Source organism: Nyctereutes procyonoides, unplaced genomic scaffold (assembly GCF_905146905.1).
Source record: "Nyctereutes procyonoides isolate TBG_1078 unplaced genomic scaffold, NYPRO_anot_genome, whole genome shotgun sequence".
Classification (NCBI taxonomy): Eukaryota; Metazoa; Chordata; class Mammalia; order Carnivora; family Canidae; genus Nyctereutes; species Nyctereutes procyonoides.
The window spans coordinates 61625726-61647114 of record NW_026575126.1 but is presented as its reverse complement, the minus strand read 5'-3'; the positions used below and the strand labels follow the sequence as shown (position 1 = coordinate 61647114).

Sequence of the window (21389 nt, the reverse complement as noted above, 5' to 3'; positions counted from 1 at the left end):
GCCAGGAAGGGCTTTGCAGAGCCATAGCTCCCACTGCCAGGTGTCGGGGTGCCAGCCTGTGTGCTGCCGTGCAGTGGGAGTGGGGCTTCGGGGGAGCCCCTCTTCTCTGTATCTTGGCTGGCAGGGATCGGGGGACTCTGCCCAGCCTGTGGCTGGGCTGGGGGCTTCCTAGGGGCAGAGGGTGGACACCGTACCTGCAGCACTGCTGTAAAGGCACCAGAATGGACAGCTCGTCATGGGAATATTTTCCAAACCTGCCCAAGGGAAAGCAGGATTGCTGAGGGTGCCATGGGCAGCAGGACTCCTGCGTGCACCACCTCCCACACGCATCCTCCGGGGGACCCCAAGCACTGCAGTGAGCAGCACCTCGTGTGTGCCCTGCCAGGCCACCAGGGCCACGGAAACCAGGCAGTGTGTCCCTGGCAGTCTGTCTCCAGCACCCCTGGGCATGTGTCCTCTAGCAGTGTGTCCCCAGTGCCCCAGGCAATATGTCCCCTGGTAGTGTGTCCCTGGCCAGTGTGTCCCCAGCAGTCTGTCCCCAGTGTGTGTCCCCAGCAGCCTGGGCAGTGTGTCCCGGTCTCTGCTGTCCCCAGCAGCACACGTGGGGCCTGGGATGAGAGAGGCCCCTGAGAGCTGCCTGGTGTTCTGGCCACTGCACTGGGCAGCAGCTCATAGATGCGGGACCTGAGGCAGGCCGAGGGGAGAAGGCACCAGGGTGGGGCAGCCCAGGGTCTAGCCGCAGTGCTGCCTTTTACAGCTGGGAAGCTGTGGCCCCCACATACAACTGTCCAGGCATCTGAGACCAGCAGCTCTAACCACTTAGGAATGTAGGTCCCCGCATGCACCGCTCTGCTTATAAGGCAGAGGGCTCTCCTAGGTGGCCCAGGCCTGCCCAGAAGCCAGCCAGCAGTGGCCACTGGCCCTCTTCGTGGGGCAGGGAGAGCCATTTGTCCCAGCAAGCCAGTCCCAGATGACTAAGATGCCTTCTGGGCAAGTAGCCTCTCTGGGACTCAGTTTCCCCAGGGTAACAGGAGGACATGACAGGACTCAGCACACAGGGTGACCCTGATGGTCAGGAAGAGTAACACTACAGGCCTTTCCTGCCGACAGGAGCTGCATCACACACAAAGCGTCCCCAGGGGACGGCCACCACCTGCACTCGGAGCCCGAGTCCTCCCAGGTCCAGAAGGCTCACCCTCTTCCGTTGTCTAAGTGAATGATAAACGTCTCGTTGCCAAACTTCTCAAAAGTCTCATAGTGATGGCGGTCCATGTTCCCTGTGGAGAGAAGCAGACCGAAAACTCAGGGCTGTCCCCCACTGCTCACGTCTGACCCCAGGGCCAGAGCCACGGGGCAAAGCAGGTGTTTGGCCGCAGCAGGGTCACATGTAGGGTGGGAGCTCCCAGTGCAGGCTGGGGCTGCGACATACCCATGAGGAAGTCAAAAATGGTCATGTCCATGATGTCCAGGACGCGGTGGCTGCTGTCATAGGGGGGTGTCTGCTTCACCTCCTCACAGTAGTCAGGGTCCACTTCCCACCTGCAGGGAAGCCAGTGTGAGAAGGCCAGGTACCTCCTCTGTGTGGACAGGGAGGCCCCAACCAGCTCAGCACAGCAGAATTACTGCAGTGAGGACCGGGGGTGGAGAGAGGTGTCACCACAGAACAGTGCTGACAGCTGAGGCTGCATCAACAGGAGTATGGGCCTGGGAGGTGGTCAAACCACATCTGGAGGGTTGCTGTTAAGAAACAGGGCCTGGACAGCATAGTCACAGAGATACCTCCATGGCCACCCTTTTGCACAAGGGACAAGAAGGGCAGGGAGTGTGAGTGAAGTTCAAACTCGGACAAGCTGTGTTTCGGGCTGCAGCAGGCCAGTCCGCTCCACTGCGGGGGTGCATCTGATTCTCACTGCCATCTACTCACAAAGGGGAGGTGCCAGCCACGCAGGGGGCAGGCAGGGGGTGTGCCTCCCCTCCCTGATACTCCTTACTCCTGTGGCTGTCAACGGGCCCGAGGCCCCTCTGAGCAAAGTGGGCAGAAGCCTCTCAGACCCCGGGATGTCAGAATAAGGAGGATGCGGGCCACGCGCAAGGCCTGTCCAGCCGACACTCACTCTGCCTTCTTGCGCTTGTGGTATGAGCGCCGCCAGGGATTCCTCCATGTCTTCCTCTTGGCCAGGGACAGGTCTGGCAGGAAGGCCGCCAGCGAGCCCTCTATCTGGTCCGGCTTCCCGCACAGGGCGTGCTCGGTGGAGCAGTAGTAGGAACACTCGCCATAGAAGCAGATGTTGTTGGCTGGTGGCAGACGGACATACTGGTGAGTGGGGCGGGGGGGGGGCATCACCCTCACGCCAGCCCTCCCCACCTGTCTGTCCGGGTCCAGGCCCCCAGGCACACCTTCTGGCAGGCTAGGCTCACCCACTGTCTCACCCCGGCTCTTATGAATTGCTGCAACCTGTGCTACAGGACACAGAGGCCCAGAGACAGGAGCTGACCTGCCTGAGGCCACACAGCTGGGGGAGCCGGCGTTCGGATCTCAGACTGGCATCTACTGAGATTCTAGAGTCAGTGTTCAGTGCCTTAAAAAAAAGGCACTCTCACCATGAAGAAAGTGTAAACACTCTACAGTGGGAGAGGACGTTCACAACTCGTAGCCCTGACAAGGATCTAGCACTCAGCACAGGAGAACTTGTACAACCCATAATAAAAGGGTAAATAGCCTAACTAATAAATGCCCCAAGGAGTTCAATAGACTTTTCTCCAAAGGAAATATAGAAATGGCCAACGAGGACATGACAAAGATACCCCATGTCTTTGGTCATTCGGGGAGTGCATGCTGAAACCGCAGTGAGACACTGCTTCTTACCCACCAGGCTAGGTTCGGTCGGGGGAAGAGACATGGACCAGTATTGCTGAGGGTGTGGAGTAGCTGGAGGCACACACGGTGCTGGAGGGACACCAAGTGGTGTAGCCCCCCTGGGAGCCGGTTTGGCAGCTCCTCACTAAGTCTGCCGCACAATGACCACACGACGTGGCAATTCTACGCTCGAGCATCCACGTCGTACAGAGAGGGTCCCAGCAGCTCAGTTCAGTGGCCGAGTGCAGACAACCCGTGTGTCCCTCCAGAGGCGAGTGGACAAAATGTGGCTCATCCATAAAATGGAACACTGTTTACCCACAATGGGAAAGTGTCACCCTTGCTGACACAACAAGGCTCCATCGTGGATGAGCCACAAGAGTGTGATGCTCCGTGACAGAAGCCAGACATGAGGGACCCAGGTTGGCACGCTCCGTGTGTGTGACGTGTCTGTAATGGGCAGATCCATCCAGAAAACAGTGGTGGTCCAGCGGCTGGGGGACCTGCGGGGGGGGGGGGCTGCTAACAGGGATGGGGTTCTTTTTGGGGTGAGGATAATGTTCTGGAACTAGTGGTGATGTGGCACTGTATCACGGATGTACTCAAAACCCCTGAATCGCACACTTCAAGATGATAAGTTTCATTAAAAAAAAATAATAATAAAGCAGGGCAAATTTAACTCAATCTAAGCACAAATGATGGGCACATTATTTAAAGAAAAAGAATAAAATGCCATGGTCATTTTGTTGCCAAAAAAAAAAGATGGCCAATTGTATAGTATCCGACTCATGTCTCAGTAAGACGAGTCATTGATAAATCGCGCATCGCTGGCTGCTGTGCTGTCGCTGGAGACCCCAACCAGTTGTCCCTGATGTGTGCTTCCCGACGGAGTTCAGTTGCTTTGTGGGTTCGGGGGAGAAACCCTCCAGAGCCTGGAGTGTGTAGTAACTCGGCAGCCAGAGGGGCAGGCACCATGCACAAGCCCCCAAAGGTGCAAACAGCCAGTTTGCCAGACGAGGCGTCTCCTCTGCTGCTGCCGCACACCCTGCCCAAGCAACACTCACGAGGCTCCCAGGGTCTTCCAGCCATAGGTTCACTCTCCTCATGGAATGAAAACACATGCGTGGCAAGGCCCTGCTACGTGGTGGGGGGGCACTTGGCTGCTCCCCTGCAAGTGAAGATTCTCCGCGCCCGGTAAGCAGCCACCCAGAGGAGATGGGAAGGCGCCCTGCTGGCATACGGCATGTCCCTGCTTGGATCACCTGTCTCCCTCCCAGGACCTTGTGACCCCAGAGCCAGCGCTGGATGACCGCCACAGAGGACGATCCAGGAAAGATCAGTCTGTGACCTCGTTTGTCAGCATCCCAACAACACCCAAAACAGCCTCAGCCAAGGCAGCGGCTCCACTTTCAGGAGGAAAGTCTTTCTCTGATCCTGTTGGCCAGAACCCTGGGGTGTGCCAATCTAGGAGCCGGAGCTAGTTTTAGATGGATTCACGCTGGGAGACAAAGGCATGTTGTGAGCACACGGCGTTTTCCTCCTCGGAGATGCAAGTCTGGTTTCTAAAGGGATATCCAGGGTAGGCCCGGAAAGTTTCCCAGGGGTGCAACCCCGGTGTGGTGCTTCTGCCCTGGGCCACAGTGTCCATACCTGAATGACGGCTCCAGCAGCACCTGCTCAGGGGGCTGAGTGTTAAACACAGTAACCAGGTCAAGTCAGATATGTAGCAGCAAGTCAGGGGCCACTGCATGTGAGCGGTCATTAGCTCGCCCCTGCCCTTGGACAGAAGTGGGCGAGGGAAAGGAAGGAGCAGGGGCCTGTTTCATCTCCGTGATGACAACTGAGATAGACACAGGAAAACCTGCCTTCCCCAGCACCCTAGGCCACTCCTCAACACCTGACACCTTGGGGAAGACAGGCTGGTCTCTGCACAAGGACTGACACGTTCCCCCCACCTGTGAGGCCTGAGGGTGGAGACCAGGAGCATTTCAGGGATCTGCTCGGCAAGAAGGTGAGTCCCAAAGAATGGGACGCTTGCTGTCCTCGTCCAACCTGGGTGGCTCTGAAATGTGGGTGGCTGTCAGGTGGGGCTGGAATGCTGGGGAGCTACCGTCACTCAGGAGTGGCTGAATTTTTCCCACTCATTTTAGAGAGGGTGACAAAACATGAGAGACTCTTAACTCTGGGAAATGAACAAGGGGTAGTAGAAGGGGAGGTGGGAAGGAGGATGGGGTGAGTGGGTGATGGGTGCTGAGGGGGGCACTTGATGGGACGAGCACATGTTATACTATATGTTGGCAAATCGAAATCCAATAAAAAAAATATATATATATATATAAAGGAGTGACCTGAAGACATCTGGGCCCAGCCTGGGACCCCCTCTCACCCTCCACGTGCATTTAAATTGGACATTGTCCATAGTGTGTGGGCAGGGTCCCCATGCCCACCCAGCCAGACCCCTGGCCCATGTGACAGGAACAAGAGCCACTTTAAAGATGTGGGTGGGGGCTGAGTGGCTGGGAGGGGTTCCCAGCTGCTCACATTCTGGGTCTCATCCTGGAGGTGGGCTCCCCTATGGAAACCCATGGATGTGGGCACCTTCCAGGATGTATGAGACGTGTCCACAGAAATTTACCGAAAAAGCATAAGGAATTTGTGGGGCTCAGCTCACTGGGTTCTGACCTGTCCTGCCTCTGCACTGCTACGTGGCGGGGAGCACTTGGCTGCTGTCCTGTGAGTTCTGCATCCTGACACCATCCTCCGAAATGACAGGGCCCTATCTCCGGCGCACAGAAGCACCGCAGTGTACTTGAGCTCGGCCTGCCTCCTAGGGTATCAGTCCTCCTGCCAGAGGCTGGCATCAGGCAGGGCTGGGCCAGAGGGTTGCCTGTACCAGCCACAGGCCCCTCCGGCTCTCAGCTGGTGCCAAGCTCCCCTCTTGGTGGCTGTGACTTTCCCCTTTCATGACTGACCCCAGAGCAGAACTACTCAGGCCTCTGAGGTGGAAGGAAGATTAACCTCTCCAACATGTGCCTGATGCTCAAGTGAAGCTTGGCCTCTGTGGCTACTTTGCGACTGGATGGTTCTAGCAATGCAAAGCAGAAGGGGTGCAAGTGAATCTGAATAGACTTTGTTTTCTAGAATGGGGTCGATGCTGGCTCCCACCACCCAGCTGCGTTACAGAAAACCACACACTTCAAAGGGCTTTTGGGAAGAGATCCGGCTGATGGAGTGGCGCTGCGTCCCATCAGGTCCAGACACCAGGAACAGGGATCCAGCCATCTGAGTGGCACCATGGAAGATTCCGGCAATCATGGTGCCGAACGCAGGCATCCTCGCTATTGCCATAGGACACTGGGAACAGGCCAGGGCTGACAGTTGCAGTGCACGGAGCACCAAACCACCACAGTGGGCAGCACGTGTCCTAATGTGCCTGCTCAGAGGACGGACTGACTCTGGCTTCTGTTGACAGAAAGGAATCCACAACCCATCACCCACCACACGCAGAACATCAGTGCTGGGGCTCTGGATGCTGTGGCTCCGCGGCCCCTTCCTTGAGAGCCCTGGCACGGCAGCTCCTGAGGGGAGGCCCCTCTGCCCTGAGAAAACTAAATATGGAAACATCCTCATGCGTTTTCCTCTCTTGACACTCCAGACTGTAGTTCCTCTCTTCATTTTGGGCAAGTTACTGAGTCCCTTCTGGATGGTGCCTTCAACAGATGACTGCAGGACAACGTGCACTGCATCCGTCTGGTGTAACCGGACTCTGACTTAAAAACCAACATGCTGGATACCACACGACCATGCGGATGGATCTCAGAATGGTGCTGCCGAGCCAGAGGACAGACAGACAGACGGACGACAGCACACACCGTGTGCCACTCCCGCTTGTGCAATCAGAGATACATAACAGATTGTGTTGTCTCGGAGGATATAGGCCAGGATGGGACCGGGAAGGATGGACCAGTTCACCATATCTCTGCTTATCAAAACTCATGCAACTTCTCACTGTGACACTATTTACAAAGCATGTCAATCACACCTTGATAAAATTGGTTAAAAATGGGGATGATGAAACAATCTGCCCCCCTGGTCCTGCCTGAGAGTTACATGAGGAATCCCACAGTGGGCACACAGCAGTGCCTGGCAATAGCAGGTGCTCAGTGATGTACGTGTCCCGTCCCCACCGTGTGATGACTGAGGGGAGGGACACAGGGCCCAGGGAGCCTCCTTGCAGGCCTCACTGGCAGGCACAGCCCCGTCTGAGGGGCTTGGGGGCTGCCCACATGGGAATGGGCTAGTTTCTGCCGAGGGGACACAATCCAGCCTGAATGGCCACTCCCCAAGTATGCCCTTGGCAATAACAGGCATTCTGGCCCATCTCTGCTGACCCTATGACAGTCCCTCGGTGGGTGTGGGTTCTGTGGTGAAAGCCCCAGAACTAGCCCAGGACAGAAATACAGAGCATCCACCTAATGGAGAGGGACACTGGTGAGTGATAAGCTGGGCGGTGGGTGTGGGAAGCGGGTATGTTGTAATTTTTGAACACTGAACAACATCACCAGGAATGTTACAATAAAAACCACAAAAACCACTGACAAGGAGCAGCCACAGAGCCTGGGCATCCCGCGTGACCCATCCTGGACTCGGAGGGCTCGTCAGCACTTGGGGCAGCATGGGTGTGGGGTGTGGGGGTGTGGAGGCCGATCACACAGATGCTGGGAATAAGAGCTCCTGGGGTCGGCTGTGGGCAGAGGGAAAGGAGCAGCTCGAGGTCTTGGGGCGGCGGAGGGGGGGCGTAATTCCAGCAGAGGGCACTAGAACCCAAGATTGGGGACGCAGGTTTCCACCCTTGCAGAAGGACCTTCCCAGAAGCTCAGGCTGTGCAAACAGGAGCTGAATTCCCAGTGAGCCGATGAGCTCCCGTCTCTGGGGTGTGTAAGCTGCCCAGGATGTATGAGACATGTCCACAGAAATTTACCGAAAGGGCAGGCTTAGACAAGGCTGACCGAGAAGCACCCTTTGGTCTCTGGTTACGGGGTGAGCCGCTGAGGCACAGAGAGCAGGGGCAGGAGATTTCTGTCCTATTTCCCCGTTATGGGGTCAGAGAGGAGGAGCCCCGTGAGGGTGTGCTGAGTTGCAGATGACCGAAATGAAGCCTGGTTAAGTCGTGGGCCTCACCCCAGGCAAATCTGTGAATGCTGTTAAGAAACCATGCAGCCCAAACCACCAGCAGAAGCCAGATGTCGGGGACCCCCGGGCACAGCCAGTCAAGGGCCTTACGTGGGTTTGATGTGCATGAACTAACGGTGTGGCCACGGCGTTCCCACGGACAGGCCCTCACCACCAGGAGGGTCTCTATCCCAGGGTAGGTCCATGCTCATCCTGTGCTCCACTTCTCTGGCATCCCCCGGACACCCTGGCACCTCCAGGAACCGCATACAAGGGACAGATCCCTGAGACTGAAGGTATTCCCCACGCTCAGGCTGAGCAAGCCTGCTAGCAGCCTTGCTGGCTCAAGCTCTCTCAGGGACAGGGATACCTGCTGTCACTCAGCACCCAGGACCCATGATTCTGGAGGGTGTGACTTACATTTAGGTGTGCGCTGGAGATTGAGGATATAGTCTTAAAGTTTTCCATAAATGTCAGCGCCTTTCTCTCTGTAGCACATGGTACACGCAGGCCCCTGCCACCCTTGAGGGCACCAGCAGGCAGCCCAGGCCCTGCCACTGGGTGAGGGTCTTGCCGGGGTGTTTCTTACTCCAGGGGACATTTCAGAGAACAGAGGTTCCTCCAGCCCGGTCACCTGGAGGAGACTCTCCAGAGTGGCTGGGAGTTTTCAAAAATGAACTCATTTGGGCAGCCCGGGTGGCTCAGAGGTTTAGCGCCGCTGTCAGCCCAGGGCGTGATCCTGGAGTCCCGGGATCGGGTCTCACGTCAGGCTCCCTCTGCTTGTGTCTCTCTGCTTGTGTCTCTGCTTGTGTCTCTGCCTCTCTCTCTCTCTCTCTGTCTCTCATGAATAAATAAATAAAATCTTTAAAAAAAAATGAACTCATGTTGTCTTCGAAAACAAACAAATGGTAGGAAAAACCTCTATACCCAGACCAGGGGATTGATTTAAGGATGGTAACATGGCCATTTGGCAGCCTTTTAAAATTACGATGTAGACACACCCCAACACATAACTGTGTTGTCCAGCAGAAGGGATGCCCTGCATGTGGCCCCATGAAAGCAACGGGCTGGATTATACAATTATTCTTTATAATCCTTCTTCTTCGTCAAAAAGGTTAAGTACACACTGGTGGTTACCATGTCATAAGCTGGTTACCTGGGGAAATGAAGAAGGTCCTCCACAGCTTCTTGTCTCTTGTCACATCCCGGATTTCCTTGGTCATGTTGACCATCCTGCCAGCCACGGGGGGCACCCGGCGGAAATCTAGGATCCTGGCAGGAAAGTGACAGGGAAAGGGTTCATGCCCGGGCTGGGGCAGAATGAATACCCATCTCTCTGCATCCCTTTAGGCCCAACTTGGAGCCCACAGGTCTACCTGGTGCTGTCAGCGACCAGAAGACATGGGCTCCACGAGACTACTTTATTTCTAGCATAGGCCTGCCAGGTGCCCAGACCCTCCTTTCAGGGCTCAATAAATTAAAATTAATTTGGCCACTTTTAATGGAATGCCATCTGAACTGCACTGCACTCACCCACTTGCACAGATATGAGCCCCATGTGCTGCCCCCGGATGCCCTCCGAGGGAAGGTGGCTGGGCATGGGGAGCCGGGCGTCCTATATCCCCCTACACACTCCTGCAGGCATGCCCTGCCTGCTATATTTGCCGCCTTGTGTCATAAATAAGCTCTACCTCCCAAGTGAGTGACCCCTGTTGCCTTTGTGGCAACTACTCTTCACAGAAGGGCTCTTTGTGGGGTTTGGGATGTTCAGTAGCTGAAATTGTTGAAAATCTGACTTGGGGTTTCTGTGGCTGCCAAACAAGATATGTAATCTTTAAAAATACAAAACAAAACAGGCCTTGCAAACTTCAGTGTATCGGGGGTCTTAGGAAAACCCTCATCTGCAAGTCTGGGGGGACCCCGGGGACTCTGCTTTCTACCCAGCCTGGGGGACCGTGAAGCTGCGGCCTGGACTACACCCCAAGCTGGAGGTCCCTGCCATGTAAGCAGGGTACTCCAGAGGGCCAAGGTGGGGTCCCCCACCCCCTGGATCCCTGGATGCTGGCCCGTGACACCCTCTGGAGGGCACACCTACACGGCCACCCATCACCCCTGCCCAGCTCCCCAGCAGCAGGCGGCAGTGCGGAGACCAAAAAGGAGTTCATGTTGTGCCCGGTAAAGCCATCCCAGAAGACGGGTGATGGATCTGGGGCACAGCTCACCTGTCCAGGTGGAAGGCAGCGATCTCTGCATTGTGCCTCTCATAGTCAGAGAAATAAAAGAAGTCAGGTGGTGTTTCCTGCTCCCTTGTTTGCCTGGAGAAAATGGGATGAAACAAAGGATTTATCACCGTCAAAACCCTCCAGTGAAAGGGTACAGGTGGCTTTTACCGGCTGGCAAAAACAGACTGTCAAACTTCCAAGAATGTTCTGAGCCAGTTGTTAAAGTCATCCTTAAAAATCAGCTTATATATAAACACACAACCACATAAGTTACATTTAAAAAGTAATAAACATTTAAATCTCATCACTTCCCAGTTATTTCACGGCATCCTACTGTCTGCTCTCGAGGCTGGCTGCTGACTTCTCCTGCATTTGCAGGTGCAAATAGCATATTGATGAGTTGATGCACGTCCCCAAGGCCACCTTCAGTGACCTCTTGCTGAGAGCTTCAAATCAGCCAATGAGGAAGTATTTGCACCACAGGATGGGCTTCTTCGTATGGCCCCAGCCCCAGCCGGTGCTGTCCAAACATGCTGTGGAGACCACGTTCTACGTATCACTAGCCACGTGCAGCTCTAGACACACAATGTGCTAGTGTGGCTGAGGCACCGGCTGATGTGTCTCATTCTGGCCGATCTGGATATGAGTGGGCGTACCTGGCTAGGGGCCACTGTCCTGGATGGTGCAGCTCTAGTGGGTGAGGCCTGAGGCGTCCCTAGTCCTTCTCGCCCTCTGTGTTGCTTTCCTCACCTAAGCGGAACAGTGGGCCTAGATCCTTCTCTGCGTGCTGTCTCTCTGGCTTTGCCTCTCCAGGGCTGTTTGCATGCCCTTGACCCCGGCAGCTCCTCTGGCCTGATGTGGTTTCTGTCTGCCCTCCAGGTGGGCCAGCTCTATCTGTGGCCACCACCTCCAGGAAGCCCCTCCAGAATAGTTTTTTTCCTTTCAGAGGCCTTTCCCGGTAAATGCACCTGGGGTCTGCATGCATGCATGCTAAGAGGGGAGACCCCTCCTGGCTCCCCCAGACCCTGTCTGCAGGAGAACGTTTGTCAGATCCGCCTCCATGGAACAGAGAGCACGTCCCCAGGCCCAGCTCTGCCACTGGCTGGTGTGTGACCCCTCTGGGATACCCAGTTCTACACCCTGAAGGGACAGTGCGCATAGCTGCCTCTTGGGGCTCTGTGGGATGAGGTTCAGTGTGGGCGGGCCTCCAGGGAGGGAGGGTGGGCCTCTAGGACCTCGTCTTCACAGGAGGGCCACTGAAGCCCAGGGAGGGTCACTGATGGCGGGGCCAGGGTCCTGACTGCCTGCTACAGACCACACATGCACACATGTGTACACACATACAGACACTCGCAAGTACTCCTCACCAGGACAGGGTGTCAGAAGCATCTCCAAGAGAAGTAGGACCTGGTCTGTTACCTTTTCTCTGGCACAGCCACCCTCCCGCAAAGGAGCCTGTGGTGGCACAGAAGATAGTTTGGCTTCCTTGTGGCAAAAGAGGCTCCAAGCTCAAGCCAGAGATGAGTGACCGGCACAAATCCAGGCATAAGCACATCCCACTGCCCACTGCTCTGCTCTTGGCCTAGAAGCAGAAGGGCAGCCAGGGGCAGGTCCACCCCAGGCTCTGTGGCCAGGCCTCAGCTCCTGCACCCTCAGCCCCAAGGCCTTCTAGCCAGATTAGCATACTTAGGGTTGCGAGCCCTGGGTGAGCACTGAGGGTCCAGGCAGGAGGGAAGCAGAGGGAGCAGCCATGAGAGTGTATGGGGCAGGTGGCCACAGGGTGCTGGCCAGGCTCAGCCTCCCCAAATGGCCCTCATCACCCCATCTCCTTGGTGCCTACCCCCAACCCAGGACTACCAGAGACCTCCTGGCTCCCTCTTCAGCTCTGCGCTCCTCTCTCCTCACCCCTGCGCTGCCTCCAGCATCACCACACCTCTCCCAGACCCAGCTCCCCGGACTTCCCCACCTCTGCACCTTTGCCTCTGATGGGCTTTCCACCTATACTGGCCTCCTCCGTCCTTTTCAAGATCAGCCTCAGCCCCCACAGGCTTTCCTTGGCAACCCGGCAGGCCTGCGCTGGCACGCACCTTCTGCAGAGGAACTTGGCATTGCTACATCAGAGCATTGTTTGCAGGGCCTGGGGCAGGAGTGCCTAGCTTTAGAACAGGTGTGCAATAAACAAATGAGTTGATGGAGGGACAGGGAATGGGCGCAAATCGGTCTGCAGCCTTGAGCTCTTCCCTCCCTCATTTCTTCAATATCTACCATCACCACCATCAACACCATCACCACCACCATTATCACCATGTGCAGCGACTTTATCTGTGATGCTAACAAGTGAGCATTTCTACTTGCCAACTCTTTGGCTTTTGTTCCCTCACCCTCACTCCAGCTCATCCCTCTTATCAGGTTGCACACCTGGAAAGCAGGTGGTTCCGAGCCCTGCTACCTGGGAAGCGCCAAGACACTTCCTGGAGGTGGTGTCATCAGGTTCCAGGACAGTTCCTCGTTCCCTCCTGTCTCCCACCTCAGGGCTTTCCAGTGACCTCTGTCCCCAAGCTGTCCACACAAAGAGACAGCTCTTTCCCCCACCCCGAGGCCACACACAGGCCTTCTGCTTGGCTGTCTCAGCTTCCAAATGCCCCTCCCCAGAACGAGGCCGAGTGCAGAGAAGTGGTGATGAAATGCTGTTTGTCTGTATGCTCAGCGACTGTCTTTACCCCAGAGGTGCTTGAGGGGCTCCCAGGGCCTGTGCACTCCTTGGGCAATGCCTCCAGATGTGTGAAAGACCTGGGCATGGTCTTAAGGCTCCTGTAGGCTGTGAGCAACTTGAGGTAGGGGCTTAGCTTAACCTGTCCTGCTAAGGGTGGGGCTGGGAACTCAGGAAACACCCAAAGGGGAGAGGGCATGTGGCAGGGACAGTGGGCTCCAGGGTGGGCCTCCCCAGGCTTTTGTTTCAGACAGAGTGCCTGTGGGTGGCAGTGAAGGACCCTCGGTTTCCCCAGCTGTGAAATGGGGGTAGTTCTGTGAGCCTCTATCCCCACGAGGTGAGCAGGGCTCTGGGTGCAGCCAGCCGACCCCGGCTCCTGTCATCAGAGTGCCAGGACTCACACACACAAATGGGCTTGAAGCAGGAAGAATGGCAAGAAGAGGCCCGGACTAAGTGGTAAGGGTACTTGAGAGGGGCAGGCTGGCTCTTCCTGCTGACTATCTGGGGAGCGAACACTTGGTAGCTGTGCCTGCCACCCACCTGCATGGTCTGGTGACATGACATGACCCATCAGCTTGCCTCCTACAGGACATCCTTACCAGCTGATCCCCGACTGAGAGGAAAAATCAGGGGGTCCCAGAGCTCTTCTCAGGGCTGGGCTGTGGAGCAAGGCACAGCATTGGGGCTTTGGAGGAGGCTCTGGGCACCAGTGGAGGGGAGAGAGGGATTTCTCGCCTCACCCTGGGCTGGGAGGAGCTGGGCATGGTCCCCTCTGGGGAGGACTGCCAGCTTCCTGCCACGTCCTTGGTGGCACTGGGGAGCAGATGCTGATGCTCACTCAGCCATCTGGGGAGAACACTTTGGAAAAGTTCTGAACTCACTGCACCTGGCAGGAGACTGGACACGGTTGAACCCAGTCGCCTGGCAGCCTCTCCTTCCTCCAGGTGGGTGGCGGAAGCTGGGCCCAGGCAAGGGAGTGGTCTGCCTGGGGCTCTGGCCTTCTTCCTGGGGCGTGGAGCATGGAAATGTGGAAAGAAGATGCTATCAGACAGTCGGGGTTGGCTCGGCACCCGGAGCTTGTGCCTGCCCTGACGAGGGGCGGGGAGCCCAGGCACCTGGGGACGAGTGTGCACCCGGAAGCACAGTGCCAGCAAGTCGCTGTCCTCTCCCGGAGACTGGGAGGGCCCAAGGCAGACGGCAGCCCCTCCGAGGGGCGCAGGCACAGGAGGAGGCTCCTGGTCTGGCCACCGCCCCCCCGCCCCGGGGTCCCTGCCCCCACGCAGCGAGCAATCAGAGCTTGGGAGCCCCACTCCAACGGAGGAGTGTCAGCTCACTTTCCTTGGAAAATAGCAGCTAAGGAACCAGGCACCAAGCACAGCCAAGGACATGGTTTCAGGGAAAGGCCCTGGCAACAGTGACTCAAGGTCAAAGCAGGAAGACGGTGAACTCAGGAGGCCTGGACCCTAGGGAAGGTTATGGTCCTGCTCTCGAGGAAGGCCCCCGAACCTCGTACCTCTGCCTGGCTGGACAACCACACTGAGCCCCACAGGCCATGAGAAACAGTCAGTGGGGGGCAGCCCCCAGGGGTATGCTGAGCATCCTGACACCCTGAAGTCCAGGCCTGCTAAACCCTGACAAGGGGCTGCTCAGGACCAGCTCTTGGGGCCTCCCACTCTTCCACATTCCCTCTTTCCCTCCTCTCCAGAGCTGACCACACCCAAACTCCCTCCCTTTAGAGGAGACTTCCCTTAGCTCAGGAGGAAGCACAGTAACAGCTGATCATGCATTTTTATACTAAAGTGAGAATGACTACTATGTTGAAGTCTCTCAGGAAATCCATGGTCTGAATTTCCTTAAAGGGCAAAAGGAACTTTGCTGATGTGATTAAGTTAGGCATCTTGAGATGGGCAGATTATCCTGTATCATCTGGGGTGTAACGTCATCCCAAGAGTCCATATAAGGAGGCAGAGGGAGATCTAACTGCGCAAGAGGCCACAGTGGTGGCTTCAGAGAGAGGCACTGGGAGAGATTCTGTTTCCTGACCTTCCAGCTTCTAGAGGCTTCCTGCCTTTCTCTGCAAGCAAATACATGGCCTTCCAGAGCCTTCAGAAGTAGCACAGTCTGCAGACCTCCAAAACTGTAGGAGAACACGTTCATGTTGCCTCAAGCCACTCAGCTTCTGGTAATTGGCCACAGTAGCACAGGCCACTGGCACAGAACCTTTGGCAACAGGAAAGCACCGGGAAGGACACGGCGATTTAGCAACCTTGGCACAGTTGTGAAATCCGGTCTCTTTCCTCAGATTGGGTCATGCCATCACTGCTACGTTTATTAGACTTTTAAGAACTGATGCAGAACATTTTGAGAGAAGGTGCCTCTGAAGAAGCCAGAGAGGCAGGATCTAGTACAGACCACGTGAGCCCCCCAGGGCTCTGGTCCTTGTCCCCATTTTAATGACAAGGAAATCCAAGGTCAGGAAGGGGGAAAAGCCTGTGCAGAATCACACAGCCAGAAATGGCAGGTCCTGGGTTCTTTCTCCAGGGAGCCCCAAGGTCACACATGGTTCCCGCTGGCCCTGCACGTCTGCCTTTCCTGCCGGATCAGAACCACCTCTGGGGATTAGGACTGGGTCAGGTGCCAGGCTTCATTGGGGACTTGGGGAGGCCATGCGCCGGCTTAGAGGGCTGGCTGCAGGAACGGTCCCCAAGTCCCCAGAAAGGCCCTGGCTCCCAACAACTGTGATTTCTCCATCCCGCTGGCCCTCAGCGCAGTGGGACCACTCCCTTCCTCCCCGCCCAGTCCCCACTGTCGCTATTCACATCTCAATGTTCTTTAAGTTGTGGGAAAACAGAAAACTTGTGCTTGGTTAAAAATAGAGGAAATTGGCAGCTTTTTACTAAAGCCTGTGGGGGAAGAAAATCCAGCAGTATCCAGCTCTTACTATGAGGTAAGCTGTGTATGTGGATCCACTCCTTCATGACAGCCTGTGAAGTGTCCCCATCCACAGCCAGGACACCGCCGGTTAGAAAGGGCTCAGTTTGCAGATGGCCTTACAGAGGGGGACAGAGGTATGCAGTCCCATGTGAGGGAGCCAAATGCCTGTCTGGTCAGTGGGTTCCATATGGCAGGCATGGGGGCTGAGGCCGATCGGATGGGACACAAGAGCCAGAACAGAGCCAACTGCAAACTCTGAGGTCAGGCTCTGGAGCAGGGATAGCTGTGGGACTGCTCGGGGCACAGACAGCTGTCCCACAACTGTTTTCTCGTCAGAGCTGAGGGCCCCCGAGGTCCCTGAGTGCAGATGGAACACTGAGGCCCGGAGAGAGGTGGGCCACACATGCACCTCTTGTGTATCAGGGGAAAAGCACTCCTAGCCAAACCCCGCAGGGCAGAAGCAGAGAAAAGAGAATACTTGAGGGGCCCCAGAGAAACCACCAGGAAGCAAGTTTGCAGATATCACTGCACCTCCACTCAGCTGGAAATGCGCGTGTCCATGCTGGGGCACACAGCAGGCTGCCAGGACTCCCGTGTGCTGGGCTCCCTGCTCACTCTATTGTAGGAACTAACAGAGCCAGTGCTCTCCAACACCCTTACCAGCTGGGGACGTGCAGTGTGGCTGCCTGGATGGCCCCCTCTGGAACCCTCCACCTAAGAGGATCCCATCCAGGGCATGTCCCTAAGCACCACCCACCAGTGTCTCCTACCTGATGACCATGAGCAATGCTGTTCTTGCCACTCCCGCTCACCCTAAGAGCACCCACTGCACTCCAATGGACCCCATTATCACGATGTGCACCACCCCCACCCCCACCGCTATGGCCCAAATCCCACTTCTCACCATCTGCCTATTGTGCCTCGAATAGGCTGAACTTGATGGGGTCTCTGTGTTGGAGCCCCAGGCCCTTTGCACATAACCACTGTTCCCGCTATCCCCGGAATGCTCGGGCCCCTGACCATCTTTGCTAATGAAAGGCCGAGGCAGGTGTTGGCCAGCTACTACGGTGGAGCAAATCAGCTGGTCTCCTGACCATTGTGTGAGTAGCTTCCTCAGGGCAGTCCCATCACCGTCCCTGGCTCCCCTGCTTCCCTCCTACAAGGACACACAAGGCTGCATTCAGGGCGATCCCCTCACGTCCGGGTACCTGGGACTGGGGTCTGATTTGCTGGGGGCCTGGCTAGCCTCAGGCAGGGAAAACACCAGATAAGGCAAATGCTTTCCCTTTCCTCCTAAACACATAGCACATCCCTGACTCACCAAATGAAGGCAGAGAAGCAAAAATTAGCCTTTCTATCCTGGATAATTTTCCCATCACTCACACAGCAGAAAACAACCACCTTGTCATTAAAGAGATATATTAAGCTGTTTAATATCAGGTTTTCAGCTGGCACATGTTCTAGAAGGGGAGAGAAGGGCCGCTTCTGGCAGCTCCTTCAGCGTGACCTTTTAGCCTTACGGCCCACTGAGTATTTCCTGCCAATTCTGGTCCCATGCAGGCGTGGGGCAATCTGTTTATTTGGTAAAACGTGCCTGTCCTATTCAAAACCTCTGGCACCTGTTCATCTACTTAGACTCTCTGGATCAGACCTGTGTTGTCCTGGAGTCTCCGTGGCTGCAGAAAGGACAGGCTACCACGCCAATCCATGCCCCCCAGACCTCTCCCTATTCTCCACGCCTGCGGCACGTGCATGCCACATAAACTTGAGGGCAGCAGAAAACCCTGGAGGAGTGGGCGAGGTACAGACTCGTCATGGGGCGGGAAGACCCTGCATAATGAGTGCCGAGCAGAAGACGCACTCACGCACCCTCAGCCCTGGAAAGCATGTCTGTTCCACAAGAATCTGGAGGTGTGAAGGTTACAACGAGAACTGCTAATCCAGGCGTGAAGACAGCCGGGCGGACTGACCTCTGTGGGGCCTGGCGGGAGGGGGGAGCGGGGGGCACCCAAGATGCAGAGCGAGCAGGGCTGCAGGCCGGGCTGTGCCCTTGTGCTGCTCAGAACCTGGCTCTGGTCCTGTCTGTACATGAGACAGTTGGTCGAGATTCCAGTTCAGGATGAGGTGGCCTAGGGAGGGACCTGTACGTTCACGGGACTTTAACCTGTCAAGGCAGCCACCCAGGCCCTGACCGTGCCATCAGCTGAGGCGGCCTGAGTTGCGGCGCTGTCCAGCGGGCCCAAGCTGGTCTTGGTGGAGGACATGGTGTGTGCCCAGGAGGCCGGCACCTATAGGAAGGCCTTGGTTCTGGCAAGTGGTGGCCAGTGCCTGCTGCTTCCCTGTGGGACACATTCATTTCTGTGGCTCACACTAGCTCTGGAAACCACTGAGAGCCAGTAGCGTGCAGTCACTGTGCACACTGTCCCTGCCACCCTCTCAGGGCCTTCCATGGTACTGGCACCTCAGCTGTGCAGGACAGGGGAGGTGGCCTCCAGTCCAAGGGTGCAGAGCTGGCCTGCTGTTGCCATGCTGAGCCATGACGCTGGCCCCAGTGGCCACCACCAAAGTGCCACAGACTCTTGGGGCCTCCCTGACCTGCACAGGGGACCTGAGCCCTCAAGGAGCCAGCCCTTGACAGAAACCCTTGACATCGCACAGGCTGGAGAGGTTTCTGAGCTTAGCTGCTGAGCCCTTCTCTCCAGAAGCCATGGGATGGGAGTCGCCAAGGCAAGGCAGTGCCCAGGGGTGGGGCTTCCTACCAACTTGGCTTCTATTTTTGTCAAAATTTCTCTGATGGTCATGGGCCTCATCATGACCATAGCTGGTGGACGGGTCCTCCTCCTGCCATCATGTTACTTGGGCACACACCTGCACATGCTCCCAATCAGCTATACTATGAGCCTTGGCTGCCTGGGCTTCAGCACCGTAGGTAACTTGCCACTATTCAGGTGACCACAAGGAGCCTCCAGACCTCCCCACAGGTCTCTTCAAGGTAGGCTACACAGGAGAATAGTCACACTTGCTTGGGTGGAAAAATTAACCATCTTATGGCCAACTCAGTAAAAACCAACATACAAGTGATTCAAGGTGGGGGGCTGGATGCTCAAGTCAGTTGAGCATCCGACTCTTGATTTCAGCCCAGGTTGTGATCTCAGGGAGTAGAATCAAGCCCCAGGTTGGGTTCCATGCTCAGTGAGGAGTCCACTTGGGATTCTCTCTTCTTCTCCCTCTGCCCCTCCCCCCCACTCTCTCTCTAATAAATAAATCTTCTTTTTTTTTTTTAAAGTGATTCATGGGCAGCCCAGGTGGCTCAGTGGTTTAGCGTCGCCTTCAGCCCAGATCCTGATCCTGGAGACCCAGGATCGAGCCCCACGTTGGGCTCCCTGCATGGAGCCTGCTTCTCCCTCTGCCTCTCTCTCTCTCTCTCTCTCTGTCTCTCTCTCTCTCTGTGTGTGTCTTTCATGAATAAATAAATAAAATCTTTTAAAAAAAGTGATTCAAAGATTTGGAACTGTAAAGAAAGCCATTTGATTTCAAGTCAAGGAGGAAAACAACTCATTCGAAAGTTTAAGATCCGCTGTGTTTTAAATACCCTCCTGCCAGCTCATCCAGCGTTCATGAGGATGACTAACAAATGAAATTAGCATGGACATGGATACACCTTCTGCAGCAGCCCCGAAAACACAGGTGTGCAAGGCCTTGCGGTTCAACACATTTTTATAGGGAATAAGACGAGATGCTACTGACTCCCGATCCACTAAACCGTGGATATTCAGCACCAAAGTGACTGCTCTGAAAAACAGAAAAACAAACTCATCCAGAGGGTGGGGACATTCCAGTTCATTCTCCAAGCTTGTTTTAGGAGACCTAAAGTCTGCAATATTTCCTTCTGGGGTGTAAGAGACAGCTGGACTTGAGAGAAGTCCCTGACTTCCACTTGCTTCCCCAGCACAAGGAAAATGAAAATCGTATTTTCTTACCCGCCCTTTAATCCTCCCTCTCTTTCAAGACAATTAGAATGATGGCCCACACACTGGCAGGCACCCCAGAGACCATGATAACCACAGAAAAATACAAAAAGACACCCTTGATATTGCTGTTTGGGAGAACATTTTTGGAAGAAATGACTTCCCTTTAAACAAAAGGGATCTTTGCCAGACGCCCCCAAGGAAACATGTGCCACAGCAGGCCAGGAGGCTGGCTGAGAGGTGGGGTGATGGGTCCTGCCTGGAGTTCCCCACTCGGATTTCCACTTCTCCATCTGCACCGCAGGGGCAAAGCAGGTGCAGGTTCAGAACCACGCTCTCTGAAGGTTTTATGATGTTTTTACCATTTATTCATCTTCCTGCCAGGTTTCTGCAACTGCTTTAGAATTGTTAATAATTTCCTTTCCTTTTTATTTTGCTAAGCAAAGGAATTCCCAGCTGCCAAGTAAGCGCAGGAGAGGACGGTTAGCTTCTGCGGGCAGCCTGAGTTAATGCAGTCTTGGCTAACGGTACAGCAGCAGGGCGCTTGGGGAAGCTGCAGTGACCTCAGCGGCTAGGGAGGCCTGGCCGTGTTGGGACCATGGAAGGGCGAGCCAGCATGAGCACCCGTGCTGGGCCACACAGGGCCACACACAGAGCCACGGAGCAACAATCCCTCAGGGCCACAGCACTGGTGTCCAGCAGCTCTGCCCTTCTGTGGCTGTGGGCAGCGATCTCTGTGCTGAGACTCTGGGTCCCCTCTGTGGACACAGTGCTGAGACATCTGAGCCAGCTCCCAAGAGCTCGAGGCCCTCTTGTAAGGGATGTGCCACATTCTCTGAGTGGGCAGTGCCATGCTGGTCTTCCTGGTGGGCTCAGTGGGCCAGGGGCAGAGCAGGTCACTGTGTCCTCCTCAGTCATGCATGGGGACACTAGGATCCCAGGGAAAACACTTGCAGGGGACCCCAGGGGAGCTAAGCCGGGGTTGGTGGGACTCCTCATATGGCTCCTGGTCACAGCCCCCTGCAAGTCAAGAGAGCCCCACTCTGTCCCCATGGCTTCTTCTCTTGCTGTCTCTTCTCAGGCTGATGAAATCCAACTTATTCTTGGGGCAGCAGAACTCAGGGTGAACAGTTGTCTTCTGAGGGTGGCACTAGCAAGTGCTATCCAGCAATGGCTGGGGAGGCCCAGGAGAGTCTCCCAAAAGCCTGTTTTGGGTTGTAACTTACTTGTTTTTCAATTAGGAAGGTCCATTTTTTTTCCTGACTCTAAAAATAACCCACAAAGCTGGAGACAACTCAAGTGCCCTGCAGCTGAGGGACTATCAAGTAAATGACCGTAGGAAATGTGGCATCTGCTCATCACTCCCAGAGACTTGGGAAGTATGCAGGCTGAGTGCTCCAGAGACACAGGCCAAAGGCCCTAGCGGGACCTGGCACCGCAACAGAAGGGCTCCCTCCTGTGCTTAGAGTCTGCCCACAAGTCACTTGAGGGGCCTGTCCATACCCCATATCAGGGACCTCCACTTG

At 55.7% G+C, this 21389-nt stretch overlaps 1 protein-coding gene across 1 annotated transcript in view; it reads right to left on the bottom strand.

Moving 5' to 3' along the window:
- Window positions 1–21389, bottom strand: part of FAM20C (FAM20C golgi associated secretory pathway kinase) — a 47673-nt gene that overhangs the window by 1443 nt on the left and 24841 nt on the right. The window contains exons 4-9 of the mRNA XM_055340851.1: window positions 10252–10344; window positions 9186–9301; window positions 2115–2295; window positions 1430–1539; window positions 1196–1277; window positions 195–254 (exon numbers count right to left, since the gene is read on the bottom strand). Of these exons, the coding sequence (XP_055196826.1) occupies window positions 195–254; window positions 1196–1277; window positions 1430–1539; window positions 2115–2295; window positions 9186–9301; window positions 10252–10344 (642 nt within the window). The remainder of the gene's footprint in view (window positions 1–194; window positions 255–1195; window positions 1278–1429; window positions 1540–2114; window positions 2296–9185; window positions 9302–10251; window positions 10345–21389) is intronic.